Here is an 18201-nt window from a genome sequence, read left to right on the forward strand (position 1 = left end):
GAGGGTCGAACACTGTTCTCCACATCGGCTCCATCATGGAGGACTTCCAGGATGGCGTGTGCATGCGCGCGCGTGTGTGTGTGTGTGTGTGTGTGTGTGTGTGTGCCTTCACATTGGAACTGATTCCTTTCTCACCATCTCCAGTGGGTTTTTCAGAGGCAGTAAAGCACACAGGAGGAGACTGCCCGTGTTTCTCTCACGGAGCAGCTGGTGCATTTGAACCGTGTGCCTTCAGGTTGGTCGTGCATATGTTAGTGTGTGTGCGTGTGTGATTTGGGATGTGCATGTGCACTGATAGGAGCACAGTGTATATGGGCATCTGTCTGTGCATGTGTGGCAGTGGTGTGCGTGTGTGATATTGGGGGTGTCCATGCATGAGGGGGTGTGCACGTACCCACATGTGCACACACCTGAGGTGGCTAACTAGGAGATCAGATGTCCTGGGCCAAGAGGCCCCACTGCCACGCCAGGCAGCCAAGGCAGCTGTGCACTCCAGCACCCTGGGTTCAGGGTCTTCCCTGGGCTTGGATGTGGCCAGTGGTCTCCTGTGGCCCTGGTTCAGGGACCTGTGTCCTTGCGCCGATGTTAGAGGAGGACTTCAGCCTTGGCTTCCTGCTGGAGGTCCCGAGCCTCCGCTTGTGGCGTTTCTGAAACCCTCCCAGCTCGTGAATGCTGTTCTTCTGCCTTCCACCTTCCCTCTCGTGCAGCCACCACCGGGGTTAGGAGCCCGGGTGCCACAGGGGACTTGGGGTTGGGCTCCTAATCAATTGGTGGTTCCAACACCCCAGCCTCTCTGTGGAATGAAGAGTCTCCTCTTGTGAAGATTTACCGCCTTGAAAACCTGGCAGGGGGTCACCAGCACTCAGACCCCGTGTGGGCAGCGGGTTTGCATGCAGTGAACACTGTGAGGAGCCATGGGAGCACAGTGGCGGGAGCACAGTGCTACGATGCTTGGCTCATAACTGAAAGGGCATTGGTTTGAATCCCCAGGCCCTCTGCAGGGGAAGGATTCCAGCCCCGGAAATGCTTTGCAGCAGTTCCCTGTCCCACACGGTTGCCACAGTGGGAACGAGTTCTCAGTGCACGTTTTCTGTTATCTTAGTGAATCTTCACCCGATCTTGAGACTTTTCCTGGCCCTCCCTCTCTTCATCTACCCGTCATCTAGTATTATCTGTCACCGACGTAGGGAGCCCTGGTGGCTACGTCTGTAAGGAGTCGTGGGCTAACCCAAAGGCTGTACTTCTCTGGAAGTTCAAGTCCACAAGTGGCTCTGAGGAAGAGGAGCAGCTCTCCCTGCGTGATTGACAGGCGTGGAAGCCTGGTAGAGGGTCAGTGAGGAGGCGATTCCACCTTGACAGAATGAGAAACCATCTCAGTGAAGGAAGCATTTAATCATTTAATCTCTTTTTAAAATATAAAATGCAGAAATAAATTATCTATACTTGCCTTTAAACTAGCAAGTTAGTTTTTTAAAAGGCAGCTCGAACTTAAACCTCTTTGCCCCTTGGCCGCTGCGTACATTCACGGACCCAGCTTCTCCTGTGGGTGGCCAGTGGGTTCGAAGCATCAACCCATCAGTTTACTAGCCCAAGTTACTGGCCTTCCAGTTGACAGCCCAGCAAGTAATGCCTTATGCCACCAGGACTCCTAATGTTAGTTTAAAAAACCAAACATCAGAGACAACTCACTACGCCCATGTTACGTCAGGCTCACGGGGACCCTTTATCAGGTTTCCAAGGCTGTACATTGAAAAGGGAGGGAATTACCCCTCCCTAGAGCTGCTGGTGGATCCGAACTGCTAAACACATGCGTCGTCTGGTTAACCGTACAAATGCTGTGGGCTCTGCCACCACAGGCTAAATCATAACCACAGAGGATGGCAATACCCAGCACCTTTACTCAGTCTGTAACAGGTGATAGGTTGAAACACACGCATAATCATGTCACTGTGTAAGTACAATGAAGAATATGTTGTTTGACCTAAATAGCTGGAGAGAACTTGAGGAAGATGCAGCCTAAATACGAGCACAGATTTCTAATACCAATTCTGAGAAGTATCGCCATGGGGCATCCAAACCGAGGGCCACAGAACCCGCTTTGGAACTAAGCTCAGAAAGATCACAGCAGAAGCTGCCAAAGCGGCACTTACACCAGGTTGGAGGTAGTGGTAGGTGGGGACCTGAAAACAACATGAAGAGTTCCTTTTAGAGTTTGAAAGATGGGAGTAACTGAACTGCCAGTGAGGCAATTCCAGCAGCGAGGGACCCTGGGAGGCGCGAGAGGACCTACCAGTCCTGGCAATGAGGTCCCTGAGGGGCCGTGATACCAGATGGCGCTTGGAGAGGAGAAAGCACCAGTTGAGGAAGGGCCGTAGGGGTGGTGGGTGATGCAGGGGCTCAAGACGGGAGCAGGTCCTCCCTGTGAGCGCCCACCACTCAGATCTTCGTGCAGGGGGTGATGAGGTGCTTCTAGAAGTGAGGGGGGCGTGGTGACTGGGAGTCTGAGAAGGAGCGGAAAGACTCCCAAGTCCCTTGGGTCACTGGGATATGGTGGCTCACTGGAGCTGGTCACTGATCTGGTCATGGCCATCAGTCACAGGACAGGGTGGCTCACTGGAGCTGGTCATGGTCATCATGGGCCTGATGGGCGTGATATCCAGTTATTCTTAGTGCCTCTCATACAGCAGAACTGCCCCAGTTGTCTAAGCTCTAATGGAGGCATAGTGGGTTGTGTGCTGGGTTGTTACTGAAAGGTTCAATCCACTAGCTGTCTGGTGGATAAAGTTGAGGCAGCCTGCTCTGTTAAGATCTGCAGTCTCGAAAACCCAGTGGGGAGTTGCCACGAGTTGCAGTTGGTCAACAGTAGGGGGTTGGGCTGGTTCATCTTTACAGGAGCCATCAGGTGGTTTCAAACCACCACCACCTTTGAGTGAGCAGCTGAGCATTTAACCAGTGCACTATCCATGCTCCTTAGAGGAGTAAGGAGTGAGTGTTGCTGGGTAACAGCAATTCTGCAGAGAGACCCCACAGGACAGAGGACAGCTGCCTGCGGGTGTCCTAGGCTGCTATCTTGACAGGAGCACATCACCAGGCGGAGGCCATGGGGTGGTTCCCCTAGGCCTTTGGGTCAGCACCTGGTCCCTTAACCGTCCTATCTCCAGGGCTCCTTTCGAACATTTCTACTGCTGCACTAATTCAGTAAATCAGTATCTGTTCACTCGGTGGAGCTCTCACTTCACCTTCTAGAGGCAGACTCTAAAACAGAAACAGAATTGTTAACCGTAGGTGGAGAGTCAGCAGATGATGTGAGCAGGAGATTGTAGGATAGTGGCGATGGAAGCACGCTGACTTGAATGCCTCTCCATGGCCTGTGCACAGCCCCTCCAGCCGCGTCTCGCTGGTGTCAGGTCCAGGCTGGGCCTCTGAGCTGTCAGGAGCAATAGAGGTTGAGTCATCATGGTGTCCACGGACAGACTGCACATCTGCCCTGACAGGGAGGTGAGCAGAATCCTTGTTTTCTGAGAATAAGAGATCGTCTTCTGATTTCCTTCTTTGGTATCTGTCACCTTCAGAAGTGGAAGCCCTTGAGTGCCAGACCTTTGTTTTGTTCCCAGCATTGGGTTGATGTTTGTGATATGCAAGGTTTCATAGATGTCACTGTGGGGCAGCTTTTGTCTCTAGGAATGGCCCCAAGGGAGACAAGGAAGTGTCCCCATCTCTGTTCTTGGTGGCCTCTTGTTCTGAGACATGCAGCTGGAAGGGGACGGTATTGTTTGTTTTTACTTCCTGCTCAGGATCCTGCCCTGATGGATGCCGAGGATGCCTGGCATGAAGCTGAGACCCCCACTGCCTCCAGCCTGAAGTTTGGGGTGGCCTCTGAGGCACTCACGAGGGACATCCTGGTCCCTGCTGCAGGGCCTGATGCTTCAGAGAGCCCAGCGTACAGAGCAGTGGAAGGCCACGGACTTGAGACCCCACAAGGAAAGTCGAAGGGCTCCTCTTCCGAGATGTTGGCCCTGTTTCCCAAGGACAGCTCTGTGGACAGGACCCACCAGCAGATCCCGGTGGCCAGACTCAAGCTAGTCAACTCCCAAGCCAGGATGCCTGCTAGCCCAGAGCTCTGGGGGCCCCCAGGCATAGAGATCAGTCTAGACATGGTACCAACTGCCACTGGACTTCAGGACTGGACAGCCAGGGACAGAGAAGAGCTGGAAGAAGCTCCCCCAGACAGCCCTGCTCCCCCAGACAGCCCTGCTCATCCAGACAGCCCTGCTCCCCAAGATAGCCCTGCTCCCCAAGATAGCCCTGCTCCCCAAGACAGCCCTGCTTCCCCAGACAGCCCTGCTCCCCCAGACAGCCCTACTCCCATCGGCCCCAGGCCACCCCAGGTAGAGTACGTGACAGGAACCACCAGGTCCCAGGAGGAGCCATGGGAAAGACATGGACAAACAGGGCCCATGCATCCCCACAGGGACCCTGATCAGAAGGGTCAGGGACAGCAGGACACTGGGAGTCAAGGAGCACAGGAACAGATTAATGGGAGGAAAGAGAACCCAAAACTGGGCCAAGAGGACACGGAGACTGGGGAGCTAGGAGACCTGACTCATGGCAAGTGGGGTCAGGAGGAGATGGGGTGGGGGCCCCAAAATCTGAGGCTCGGGGACTATGGAGAGGAGGATACCCTGTGGGGGTCAGGGCAGAATGGCGCGGACATGCAGCCTGGACAGGAGCTGGCAGAGCAGCGTCCAGATGGGGGGCTGAGTTCACTGCAAGAGTCAGAGGAGCATGTGGGGACGAAGGCAGGGACAGTAGACAAGGATTTGGAGCCCAAGCTAGGGACCAGGGGAGAGCAGACAGCTCACAAGGACCCCTCCACTCTGGCTCCCATGGTTCCCAGCATCTATCATCCTAGTGACCCGTTCCCTGAGGCCTCTTGCCCCATAACCAGGGTTCCTGGGGCTCAGGTAGATGCCTGGGCTGGAGATGCTTCCCTCTCAGTGTCCCTGACCCCTGACCTGAAACCAGGATGGTCTCACCTGCCCGAGTTCCTGCCCAGACCCTTTGCAGCTGAGGTGACCCCTGGCAAAATGGCATCTCAGGAAGTCCAGCCAGTAGGACTCACTAGTACCCCAGGAATGCCACCCGGGGCCCTGGGCTCCCCCTGTTCAACCACCTCACTGCCTGCCAGCCCCAAAGGGGAGACCCTACCCGCTGCAAGGCTTGTGGACGCTTCCGGACCCTCCCCATCCACCCACAGTCCAGTTCTCTGCAGGGTTCCTGAGACAGCCCCGACTAGCCTCATGGGGTCACCTCCACACAGCCCCGCAGTGTCTCCCCAGAAGAGGCCCCCAGCTAGCTCCTCAGAGTCCCCGCAGCATAGCCCCTCAACCAGCCCTGTGGGGTCCCTCTCAGAGAGCCCCCCAGCTAGCCCTTTGGGGTCCCCCCTGCACCTGAGGAGCAACTCCTTCCCAGGCCACCGACGGACTGATCTGTCCCTGGATGTCACCAGGTCACTTTCCTTCTCTCACTCAGAGTCATCCCAGAGCCCCCCTAAAGGTGCCATCTATGGCTCTGTGGCCCCCAGGAGGGACAGGAGGAGTGGGAGGGACAATGGGGTGACCCTAGTATCACCCACTGTGTGTGCAGGGCCTGGGCTGCTCCCCTCCCCACCTGAGGACAGCACCCCCCTGGGGGCCTCCCAGCTCAGCCCAATCCCAGTCCCACCTCCACCCCTGGACTCTGTGGATGGGAAACTCCCAGCGCCCCCAGTCCCCTTGGAGAAGAAGTGTGTTCTGCCCCCCGTGGGGGAAAGAGACCCCTCTCACCAGGCGATGATCACTCCCCTGCAACGGTATAGCCATCCACCCTGTCGGCCCCTCCGCTCCACACTCCACAGCACCTCCAGGGGTCCACCTGAATCCCTTATTGCAAGACAGCTCCGACCTCTGCCTGCCATCCCAGACTGCCCCCACCCTGCTCAGACCTCTCTGCCTCCCAGGTCGAGATACAACAAGCCTTTGCCCCCCACTCCCTTGTCCCCTCTCAACTCCTCCAGGAGTCATCGGCTTTATAAGCCACTGCCCCCACTGCCTACCCTGGACCTTGGTGCCGAGCCACCTCCTCTGCCCCCAAAGGTCAGGGCCAGGAGCCGGAGCATGCAGACAACGATCATGGACACTGGGGGCCAGACCAGGCCAAGATCAGGAGGGCAGGACTGCCCAGCTCCCGCCGACCCCTCTCCTGGCCGCACCTCCTGGCCCCCTGCTGCCAGCAAGACCACGGACCCCAGGGTGACCACCAGCAGGATGACGAGTGACACGGGCTCCAGCATGGCCTTTAGCAACATGACCAACTTTCTGAGCCTCTCGTCTCCCACCTCTGCCTGGGCCCCAGAGATTGGGTCCTGGCAGCCAGAGGAGCCAGGAGACCCCACCCCAGGACCCTGGATAAGAGCGGGCCCGCCAGAGAGGACCAGCAGCCCACAGGGAGTGGAGCAGGCCCCCCAAGGACTCAGGACAAGAGCTGGCCCTCAAGAGGGGACTAGCAGCCCACGGGGAGTGGAGCAGGCCCCCCAAGGACCTTGGATAAGAGCAGGCCCTCAGGAGGGGACGACCCTCAACCCACAGGGAACAGAGCAGGCCCGGGCAAGGGCACCAGAGAGGCCCAGCCATGCCCCACTGGAGAAGGCATCCAGCTGGCCCCATCGGAGAGACCCTGGCAGACCTCCAGCCGGGGGCGTCAGGCCATCATCTGGGGAGGGGTCCAGCAAGAGCAAGGGCTGGAACCGGCAGGGCCTGCGCCGGCCCTCCATCCTGCCCGAGGGCACCTCAGGTGAGCAGAGCTGTCTGTCTCCACCACCCTGTGTCCTGGCCCCACCTCCACCCACACTGGGCCTGAGCACAGGGCCCCCACCCACCACCGGCCTGGCTCCCTCCCTCCCTGTCCTTGGCCAGGGGTTCTGAGGGCCTGCAGCTGCCAGGACAACACTTGCCGACGTGCTCTGCACTTGTCCTCATCCATCTCCAGCCTGGTCCTGTTCCCTCTGCTGTCCCCTCCCACTCTGATGCCACATCCTCATGCTACCCTCTCCTCTCACCAATGCCCCTTTGCTCTCGGCTGGCCCCTCCCACCCTGCTCTCTCCTCACCTGATGTCCCCTCCCCATCTAATGCCCTCTTTTCTTCTTACGCGCTCTTTGTGCTCTGGGGTCCTCTTCCCATATGATGCCCCCTGCCCTTTCTGCTGACCCCTCCACTTCTGGCAACTTCTTCACTCAGGTGGCCTCCTCCCTCTGATAGTCCCTCCATCACTTCTCTCCAGTCCCCGCCCCCTGGCCTGTGCCCTCGCCCTGTGGGCAGCTCACGCATGTCTTTCTGTTTTCAGATCAGAGAGTGGCCTCCATGGAGAGGACCCCTGTCTCCTCAGACACCATTGTTTTTCGGTGAGTAGGACATGCTCAGATTTTTGCTTGGTCGACAAGGGGCCCAGGACTCTGGCTGGCCTGTGCCTGTCTCATCTATGGATGGACAGGGCAAGCATCCACTTCACCCTTGGCCAGGGAAGCCTGGGACTTCTGGCTCTGCTCTCCAGGCTGCTCTGAGACCCTTGACTTGGGCTCAGTCCCATGTGGTGTCCAGAACAGCCCAGGGTAGCCCAAAGCTCAGAGACACTGTCTTCTGGGACCACTGGGGTTCCCATCAAGTGGCCAGTGAGCAACCACTCCCTCTTCCACCACAGGGAGAAGAAGCCAAAGGAGGCAGCCTTCTCCAGACGCCGCTCCAAGCTCATCAACCGTAAGTAGGACAAGTGGGGCCACTGCCCCGAGCTGGGCAGGGCCGGGACAGCAGTGTGTGGGCCTGGGCGCCAGAGGGAGACCCTGGGTGCGAGCCCACTGCAACCCTAGCTCTGTGCCCCTCAGCCATGTTTTCCCCGCCCCCAGCCAGTGACCTGCCAAGTACAGTGATGGGTGGCCCTCTCCCCTCGGCACCCCAGGGGGTGCTGCACTGCAAGTATGGTGGTGACTGCCTGTCCCCCCTGTACCCCAGCCAGTGCTGTACTGTGAGCACCATGGTGACCCCCTGCCGCTGTCCCTCTGCACCCCAGCCGCTGCTGTGCCAGCACAGTGATGAGTCCCCCACACTTTCTCCTGCCCCCAGCCAGTGCTGCAGCTCCATGGTGACCCTCTCTGTCCCTGTCCTCAGCCCAGCTGCTCTACCAGGATTACAGCGATGCGTGTCTCAACAAGGAAATCCAGAGTCAGCAGCGCCTGGACAGCCTGGCAGAGTCCTCCGCACTGGCCTCCCCGCGGCAGCCCCGCAGGGCCCTGGTCTCCTCCGAGTCCTGCCTGCATCGCCTCTCCTCGGCCTCCAGCAGCTCGCTCTGGCAGGAGATCCCCTCGGTCCGAGGCAGCACCGTGCTGCAGACCATGACCCTCGAGGACCAGAAGCTGCAGGAGGTACGAGGGCAGTGGGGGCTGGGCTGGGCCCTCTGTCACCTCACCACAGTCACACGAGCACCTGCCACCCGGGCATTCAACAAGGGCTCTCGGCACACATAACCTGGGCTTCCTCCCCTCAGCGAGCTCCCACTGCTGTCTGCGGATCACCACCATCCCTCGGGCCACGCCTCCTGCCAGGGACCCTTTAGGTTAGCGTGACTGACTGATGGCTATCTGGACAGAGTCCCATCAACAGGGTGGTTTGTGAGGAAGCAGGCTACTGTCTCACTTGTGGGTCCCTGCAGCCCCGTGTGCGTCCCTGCAGCCCCGTGTGGGTCCCTGCGGCCCCGTGTGTGTCCCTGCAGCCCCGTGTGGGTCCCTGCAGCCCCGTGTGGGTCCCTGCAGCCCCGTGTGGGTCCCTGCAGTCCCGTGTGCGTCCCTGCAGCCCTGTGTGTGCGTCCCTGCAGCCCTGTGTGGGTCCCTGCAGCCCCGTGTGGGTCCCTGCAGCCCCGTGTGTGTCCCTGTGGTGTGCATCCCTGCAGCCCCGTGTGCGTCCCTGCGGCCCCGTGTGCGTTCCTGCGGCCCCGTGTGGGTCCCTGCGGCCCTGTGTGTCACTCCTGCACTGGGCTCTGCAGGTTCCCTGTGGCTTATTGTGGGCAAGTGGACCACCAGGCCTCTTCTGAGGCACCTATGAGTGGACTGAAACTCCAGCCTTTGGGGCATACCAAACCTTAGCCCTCGGCAGTGCCCAGGACTCCTGAAATGGAATTGTGCACGGAATGTGCAGTGCGGTCCCTTTTTCTCTGGAGGATCCTGCCTGGGTTCTCCCAGGTGCTGGCGGCCTCACATTCCCCTCGGCTTATCGCTTCCTCTTCACATGACTGTCTCCTTGCTCCTTACTGTCCTTCTCTCCTCTTTTATGAGGATATCAGTCAGATGGGATCCAGTCTACTCCAGTGTGATCTCAGGCTACTGAAACTGACCCTCTTTACAAAAAAGGCCATGAGCACAGGCACCAAAGATAAGGACTCCATGTCTTTTCAGGGGTGCAATTCAGTCCATCTCAGTTAGGAATAAAGCAGTGGCTGGAGCCCAGACCTCTATCAGAAGGCTGTGGGGTGGTGGACAACTATGACCGTCTTCAACTAGGTTTCAGGTCACTAAGGTTTCCTCCTGAGCCAAGAAAGTCCAGGGCTGTCTACAGCGCCATGCACGGTGGGGCCGGCTAGGGTGCCGTGCACGGTGGGGCCGTCTAGGGTGCACGGTGGGGCCGTCTAGGGTGCCGTGCACGGTGGGGCCGGCTAGGGTGCCGTGCCGTCTAGGATGCACGGTGGGGCCGTCTAGGGTGCATGGTGGGGCCGTCTAGGGCACCGTGCCCGGTGGGGCCGTCTAGGGTGCCGTGCACACTGCCCCATCAGTGTTTTGGAGGCCTGGGAACGCCCACTAGTTCCTGCCCAGTCTCCCTCTCAGGGCTGCAGAAGCTGTTTGTCCGGTTCTAAGTTATTACCTTGATAGAGTGTGCATGGAGATCCACTGCAACCATCTTGAAGTATAGGGTAGCACCTCTTCTGGGAAAGCAATGTGGTGTAATGGAAAGGCATGAGAGCAGAGCGTTTACACGTTTAGGTCCTGGAGTCAAAGCCCTGGCTGAAACTTGCTTCCGCTGTTGCTCTTACAATTTTGCCCAAATTCTTGATTTCTCTAAGCCTCCGTGTCCTCATCTGTTAAACTGGGGTGTGAAGGAGGATGTACAACTGAAAAAGATAAATGCCCGGGATGGAGCAACGGCTCTCAAGCTGTTTCCCGTGTCCCTTGAAGTCAGGCTCGGCTGTGAATCTATCACCACTGTGTGACTGATAACCTCAGACAAGTCCTGTAACTTCATCACATCTCCATTACTTCACCTACAAACTGGGGGTATTGATGCCTACCTTAAGGACTGTGGCTTAAATGAAATACCCCATATCTCCTGTTTCAGTTCCTAGTGCTGCCACAACAGAAATACTGTAAGTTGGCAGCTTTAATGGACAGAAACTCATTTTCTCACAGTTAGGAGGCCAGAGGTCCAAATTCAGGGCACTTGCACTGGGAAGAGCTTTCTCTGTTGGCCCTGGAAGAAGGTCTTTGTCTCTTCTGAACTCCTGATTGATCTTCATGTGACTTGGTTATTTTGCTTCCCTCATCTCTACTTAGTCTTGAGATTAAGGTGCGCCTGATCCAGGCCATGGTCTTCGCAGTTGTGTGCTATGTGTCAGAAAGCGGGACAATGACTAGGGATGATAGAAAGAGAATTGATGCCTTTGAGCTGTGGTGCTGGAGAAGAGTATTGAATATACCATGGACTGCTAGGAGAAAGAATAGGTTCATCCTGAAGAGGGTGAAGCCAGGCTGCTCCTTGGAGGCAAGGATTCTGAGGCTTAACGTCTGACATACTTTGGGCATGTTGCAAGGAAGGACCAGTCCTTGGAGAGAGACATCATGCGTGGAAGGGTGGAGGGACAGCGCAGGAGGGGAAGACCCTTGATGAGACGGATTGATTCAGTGACGGGTAATGAGCGTAGATGTGTTGGAGACAGTAAGGTTGGCACAGGACAGAGCAGGCTTCAGGGCTGTTGTAGATAGGGTCACTATGAGTTGCAAGTGACAGCACATAACAAAACCACAACATCTCTACTTCTTTTATTTGCATATTTAATCTCTTCTATCTAAAAAAAAAAATTGAACCAAAATATACCCTATACTAATTCTATCTTAATAACAGAACAAAGATAAGCCATTTACAAATGGAATTATAATCTCAGACTTAAACAATCTACAATACATATTTTTGGTAGACAACAAAATCCGTAACATTCCACCCTTTGTCCCTCTAACCGTGAAAAATTTTATGGCCCTGCCATATACAAATTCAATCACCACATAACATCATTTTAAAAAAAAATAAAATCCAAATATCCTAACTAAATTCCAAAGCCAAAATCTATCCTAGGACAAAATTCCATTTCATCTGTGAGCCTTTAAAATCCAGAATACAATCTGCTCCCAAAGTACAATGTTGGGATAGGCACAAGGTAAACATTTCCAAAACTCACGGAAAAGCACAGCTAATAGGCACTATGCAGGTCTAAAATGCAACAGAACAACCTACGTTAGTCCTTAAAGCTTGACAGTAATCCTGGCACACTGTACGGCAACACCTAGATATGTCACACCTGGACATGTTGGACGGTCAGTTGCTATCTCTTTGAGGTCGTCATATCTGAGAAGTACCCTGCCTGTGCCCATGCCTGGACAAGGACAGACCTGTCTCCTCTGAGGTCAGCAGAACCTCTGCCCCAGGCTGTGTGCCCCACCCCTTGACACACCTTCGACACACCCTAGACTGGAAACCATGCTACCCTCTGACCTGGCTCTTATCTCGGTGCCTCAGTCAACGCACAGATGAGCAGAAACTCTGACCTGACTGGACACTCCAACTTAATCTTCTGCTGGGCTGGCAGGTACACTGTCCCAGGACAGTTTGTTTTCAATGCATGTATGTGTGTCTGTATGCTTGCTTGTGTCCTAGTTTGCTCTTATGGGAATGGTGGTTTCCTGACAATTCGCTGTCCTGGGTAACGTGTGTTGCTGAGATGCGGCTCTTTTCTAGTCTGTGTCCGTATGCCTGCCTGTGTATGCCCTTGCTTGTTGACGTGCTTGCGTATATGCTTGCTGGCTTCTCTGCTTGCCCGTGGATGGACTGCTTGCCGGCTGCTAACTGCTCCGGGACGCCTTGCATGTTGCTGTGTTGTGGAAGCTATGCCAGTTGTCTCTCAAATACCAGCAGAGTCACCAGTGGTGGAAAGGTTTCCATGGAGCTTCCAGACTGAGACAGACAGGACAGACAGGCAGGATTGACCTCCCACTTCTGAAATAACAGGCCTTTTGAAATGAAAACCCAGTGAGTAACAGAGGAGCATTGTGAGATAGAAAACAAGATTAACTCATCAGGTTGAAAAGCACTCAAAAAATGAGGAGAAACAGCTGTGAACATCTATTAATTCTTGAAATATGGAATGTGTGAAGGATGAATCTAAGAAAATTGAAGGTTGTCAAAAAGGGAAGAGAACACATGATAATCAACATCTTAGGTGTTCGTAAGCTGAGATGGAATGGTATTGGCCATTTTTAATCAGGCTGTCATATAATCTATTACGGCAAACTGAAGAGGAATGTTGTCATATTCCTAGTCAAAAAGAACATTTCAAGATCTATCCTGAAGTACAATGCTTTGAGAGATAGGTACTATCCCTATGCACACAAGAAAGCCCTGTTAGTACAACTATTAGACAAAGGCAAAATTGAAGAACTTGAAGGCTTCTAACAAGTTTTACAGTCTGAAATTAACCAAACATGCAACGAAGTTGGATTAATAATAATTGATGATTGACATGTAAAAGGTGAAATTGAAAAAGTAATAATAATTGTGAAATGTGGTGTGGTGACAGAAATGAGACTGAAATCAAATGATAGAGTTTTGTATAAACAATGATTTATTCACCACAATATAATTGTTGTTGTTGTTGTGTACCGTCAAGACAGAACCGACCCATAGCTGACCCTCCGGCAGGTTTTCAGAGGCACTTAATCGCACAGGAGATTGTCTAGCCTTCTCCCACAGAGCAGCTGGTGGCCTTGAACCGCGTGCCTTTGGGATTGCAGTGCAGCTTCTTGCCACTAGGCCACCAGAGCTCCCTAATAACATTTTTAGAAACCGTACATGGTGATTATACAAAGGGGCCTCACTTAATGGACTACACAGGAATCAAAGTAACTATCTCTGTGGAAAGAATATGTGGAGAAGCTGAAAATCTATAGTCAAACCAGTACAGAGGCTGGCTGTGGAAGAAACTATCCATCAAGTTCATGCTGAAGCTGAACAAAATGAAAACAAATCTACAAAAACCAAAATACAACCTTGAGTCTATCCCATCTGAATTTAAAAAACGTCTCAAAAATAGATTTTTGACGGTTCGAATCCACCAGATGCTCTGCCGGGAAAAGGAGGGACAATCCCCTCCTGTACCAGTCAGATCTGATTTGACGGTACACTCACACAAAAATTTAAAAAAAATAAAATAAAATAAAATAAAAAATAGATTTTTGAGAACTAAACACTAATGGATGAAGACCAGATGAGCTGTAGGTTGATGACTATGAAGAAAGCAAAAGGTCATGATAAAGACAGGAAAGAAAGGGGGAAAAGACTAAACTGCATGTCAGAAGAGACTCTGAAACTTGCATTTGGATGTAAAAAGGCCAAAGCAAAAGGAAGAAAAGGCAAAATAAGAAAGATTAGCAAGTTTCAAAGAGCAACTAGGGAAGACAAAGAAAAGTATCATAAAGAAATGTGCAAGGAAGGAGCTGGCATTAGAAAGCCAAAAAGGAAGAACATACTTGTTATTCTCAAGTCAAAAGAATTGAAGGATAAATTCAAACCTCAACTAGAAACATTAACACCAATGTCAGATGGACCTTGGCAGAAAGCGAGGAGTACCAGAGGAGTGTCTGTCTGTGTTCATTGACTATGCAAAGGCATTTGACTGTGTGGATCGCAACAAACTCTGGCTGACTCTGAGAAGAATGGGAATCCCAGAAGACTTGATCGTGCTAATGAGAAACCTATACTTGGACCAGGTAACAGTCATCAGAAGAGAGCCAGGAGACACTGCATGGTTCAAAATCAGGAAAGGAGTGCCTCGGGGATATGTCTTTCCTCCATGCTTTTTTAAAATCTACATGCAGAACAGTTCATTCGGGAGGCTGGAATGTATGAGCAGGAGTGGCACCAGGATTGGAGGAAGATTCATCAACAACCTATGATATGCAGATGACACAACCTTGCTCTCCAAAATTGAGGAGGATCTGAAGTGTTTGCTGCAGAAGGTCAAAGACGGTAATCTTTAATATGGATCGAAGCTCAACATCAAGAAGACAAAGATTCTCACCACTGGGCAAATTGGCAACACCATGTTAGATGGAGAAGAGGTTGAGATTATTAACAATTTCCGCTTTTTTGGCTTCACAATTAACACTCTAAGTACCAGCAGTCAGGAAATCAAAAGATTAATTGCACTGGGAAAATCTGCTGCCAGAGACCTCTCCAGAGGGTTAATGATCAATGGTGTCATTCTGGAGACCAAAGTGTGCCTGATTCAAGCCATGGTCTTCTTAATTACTTGCATCAGAGAGCGGACAATGACTAGAGCTGACAAAAGAAGAATCAAAGCTTTTGAGTTGTGGTGCTGGAGAAGAGTATTGAACATACCATGGACTGCCAAGAGAACAAACAGGTCTGTCCTGGAGAGGGTGAAAACAGGCTGCTCCTTGGAGGCAAGAATTTTGACGCTACATCTGACATACTTTGGCATGTTGCCAGGGTGGACCAGTCCTTGGAGAGGGACATCATGCTTGGAAGCATAAAGAGACGGCACAGGAGATGCAGACCCCAGATGAGATGGATGGGCACAGTAGCTGGGGTGATGGGGGTAGGTGTGTTGGGAACAGTGACACTGACTCAGGACAAGGCAGGGTTCAGGCCTGTTGTGCATAGTCACAGGCAACTTGATGGCACATAGCAGCAACAGGTGGCAACACTGAAGGATTCTATGAGCAAAACAGAATTATCCAAGAACTATCAAAGGAAGATGGAAAGAATACACAGAGCCATTGTACCAAAAAGAATTGGTCAACATTGAACCATTTCAGGAAGTAGCATTAGATCCAGAACCTGTGGTACTGAAGGAAGAAGTTCAAGCTACACTGAAGATACAACAAGTAAGGCCCCGGAATTGATGGCATACCAGTTAATTTATTTCAACAAACAGACGCAGCCCTAGAGATAATGCACTAGTATATTCCAAGATGTTTGGATGACAGCTACATGGCCAACTGACTGGAAAAGATCCATATTTATTTCCATTCCTAAAAACAGGGAATCCAGTAGAATGTGGAAATTATTGAATAATACCATTAATACCACATGTGAATAAAATTTTGCTGAAGATAATTCAAAAGCAGCAAGAAAGTGCATCTACAGAGAGCTACCAGAAATTAAAGTTGGATTCAGAAGAGATCATGGAACAAGGCATTTGTACATGTCAGATGGATCTTGGCTGTAAACAGTGAATACTAGGAAGCTGTTTATTACATATTCTTGACGATGCAAAAGCTTTTGACTATGTGTATCCTTTTTTTGTTGTTGTTGAACATTACCTTTTTAAAATCAGGAGAGATAGCATTTGAATCATTTCTCCATACCAATGCAATCTGTATGATGAGCAAATTATACATGAATCTGGACTGCATGAATACAAACATGGCATCAATATTGGAGAAAGACTACTCAGTGACCTGCTTTATGCACATGTTACAAGCTTCCTTGCAGAAATTGAAGAACACTAGAAGAACTTATTCTAGAAGATCAGAATACAACCTTCAGTATGGGTTATGCCTCAGCATCAAGATAACAAAAATCATCACCACGAGACCAATAGACAACATCATGATAGATGGAGAAGAAACTTAGGTTGTAAATTATTTCATTTTACTCAGATTTACTGTCAACACTCATGGTAGTAAAAGTCTGGAAATCAAAAGACATGTACCAGGAAATTCTGCTGTAACAGACCTCTCCAAAGCACTAAAGAGCAAGAATATTAATTTAAAAGCTAAGGTGTACCTGTTCCAAGACATATTTTCAGTTGCTTCCTATGAATCTGAAAGTTGGACAATGAATAAGGATGAAAGAAAAAGAATGAGTGCCTTTAAATTGCGGTATTGGTGAAGAATACTGAATGTACCATGGACTGCAAAAAACAAGTCCATCTTGGAGGAAGTGCAATCAGGGTGCTCCCTGGAGGCAAGGATACTGAGGCTTAAACTCACATAATTTTTGTTATCAGGACAGCTCTTTCTTTGGAAAAAGACATTCTGAGGAAAGTGGAGGTTCAGAGTAAGAGAGGAAGATCCCCAACAAGATGGAATGACACCGTGACTTTAACCATGGGCTCAGTCATGTCAGAGATTGTGAAGATGGCACAGACTAGAACAAAGTTTCTGTTTTTCCTGTTGTTACTATGAACCTCATGGCACCTAACAACCTCTCCGAGACGATCTCAGCAGTGACCTCATCCCTTCAGGCTCTGTGTTGGCCATGGCCTCTGGATTCTGGGTGGAGGCCCTTCAGCCTGAGTTTGCACTCTCCTTACAGACCCACTGGCTTGGTTACATCTTCCCCCTTGGGTTTAAGTGATCCTGTTCCCCTAGTCTGAGTGGTAACCCTATTCTCCTGATCCAGGAAGGCCTCGTTCTTAGGCCTGGTGGGCCTGGCAGCCCCACTTCCTCATCTTTTTGTAGTGACCCCATTCCCCTGGCAATTTTGAATAGCAGTCCCACATCTCAGAGCCAAGTTAGCAAAAATCCTCCTTCTGAAACCTAGAAAGTCTTGACCCTGTTTTTTGAGATACACCCCTTGACTCACCCCTTCAACTGAGAAGCCTCTGCCTCCCACGCTCCTTCCACCAGCTCTGCTCATCTCTGGCCTGCACCAGGCATCACCCTTTTCTTTTCTTTTCTTAGAGGACAGCAGACGTTGATCCTCTGTTTCCTACCTGTAGAATCCCCAGAAGCAGACAGTCGGCTGTACTCCTTGGTTGTAGTCATCACCGCGTTAATTTACTTAATAAGACTGTTTATCGATATCCTTGGGGGACATTCTAGGCACATTCCCTTAGTTCTGTAGGATTTTCCAAATATTTAAGTTCTGCTTTTCATTTACAGCTCACTGGTAAGTCCATCTCTTTTCTGTAGTATTCTACTATAAGCAGCAGGGAGAGGCCACACAGCCCCTTTAAGATCACACTTAGAAATCCCATCAATCTGGAGTCATCATCAGATATCAAGGGTCATTATTTCAAAGTTCAACCTGCCACCAAATATTTGAACACCAGTCAGATATGTTCTTTGTCACTGCATAATAAGTATCACCTCCCTTCATTGTTTAATCACATGGTCATTATTTTATTTCAAAACTTCATCAGAAGCACATTTATCTCCACATTTTAATAATAATCTATGGCTTATGCCCTGTGTATTCGCCAAGGCCCTGCTCATTGTCCCTGTAGGCCCCTCATTTCCTTCTGAACCCTCTCCATTCTACACAAAGTCTCTTCAAGGCAACCTGAGTAAGATTTTGCTACTCAACATCTTAAAACCCTTCTAGCCTCTACCCAATCCAGAACTGCTTCCACATTTATATCAGCTCCCTACTCCCAGTATAAAGTCCTTGTTGTTGTTGTTATGTGTCGTTGATTCACCTGTGACTCACAACGACCCTATGTACAACAGCCCTAAACCCTGCTCGATCCTGTGCCAATCTTATTGTCTCTGATAACCTACCCCATTACCCCAGTCATTGAATCAATCCATCTCATCAAGGTCTTCCTCTACTGTGCTGTCCCTCCACCCTCCCAAGCCTGATGTCCTTCTCCAAGGACTGGTCCCTCCTTGCAACATGCTCAAAGTATGTCAGATGGAGCTTCAGGATCCTTGCCTCCAAGGAGCAGTCTGGCCCAACCCTCTCCAGGATGAACCTGTTTGTTTTCCTAGCAGTCCATTGCATATTCGATACTCTACTGCAGCACCACAGGTTAAAGATATGAATTCTCCTGCTATCATCTCTAGTCATTGTCCAGCTTTCTCATGCATAGCGAGTAATTGCAAAGA

General features: G+C 51.5%; 1 protein-coding gene across 1 annotated transcript in view; it reads left to right on the top strand.

The window, feature by feature from the left end:
* Window positions 1-3806: 3806 nt before the first annotated feature.
* ARHGEF5 (Rho guanine nucleotide exchange factor (GEF) 5) overlaps window positions 3807-18201 on the top strand; it is a 31575-nt gene continuing 17180 nt past the window's right edge. Inside the window, exons 1-5 of the mRNA XM_006887272.1 lie at window positions 3807-6400; window positions 6521-6831; window positions 7383-7440; window positions 7737-7792; window positions 8201-8454. Of these exons, the coding sequence (XP_006887334.1) occupies window positions 3807-6400; window positions 6521-6831; window positions 7383-7440; window positions 7737-7792; window positions 8201-8454 (3273 nt within the window). The remainder of the gene's footprint in view (window positions 6401-6520; window positions 6832-7382; window positions 7441-7736; window positions 7793-8200; window positions 8455-18201) is intronic.

The sequence above is a fragment of the Elephantulus edwardii genome, unplaced genomic scaffold, assembly GCF_000299155.1.
Source record: "Elephantulus edwardii isolate Elephantulus edwardi_28Jun2011 unplaced genomic scaffold, EleEdw1.0 scaffold00055, whole genome shotgun sequence".
Lineage (NCBI taxonomy): Eukaryota > Metazoa > Chordata > Mammalia > Macroscelidea > Macroscelididae > Elephantulus > Elephantulus edwardii.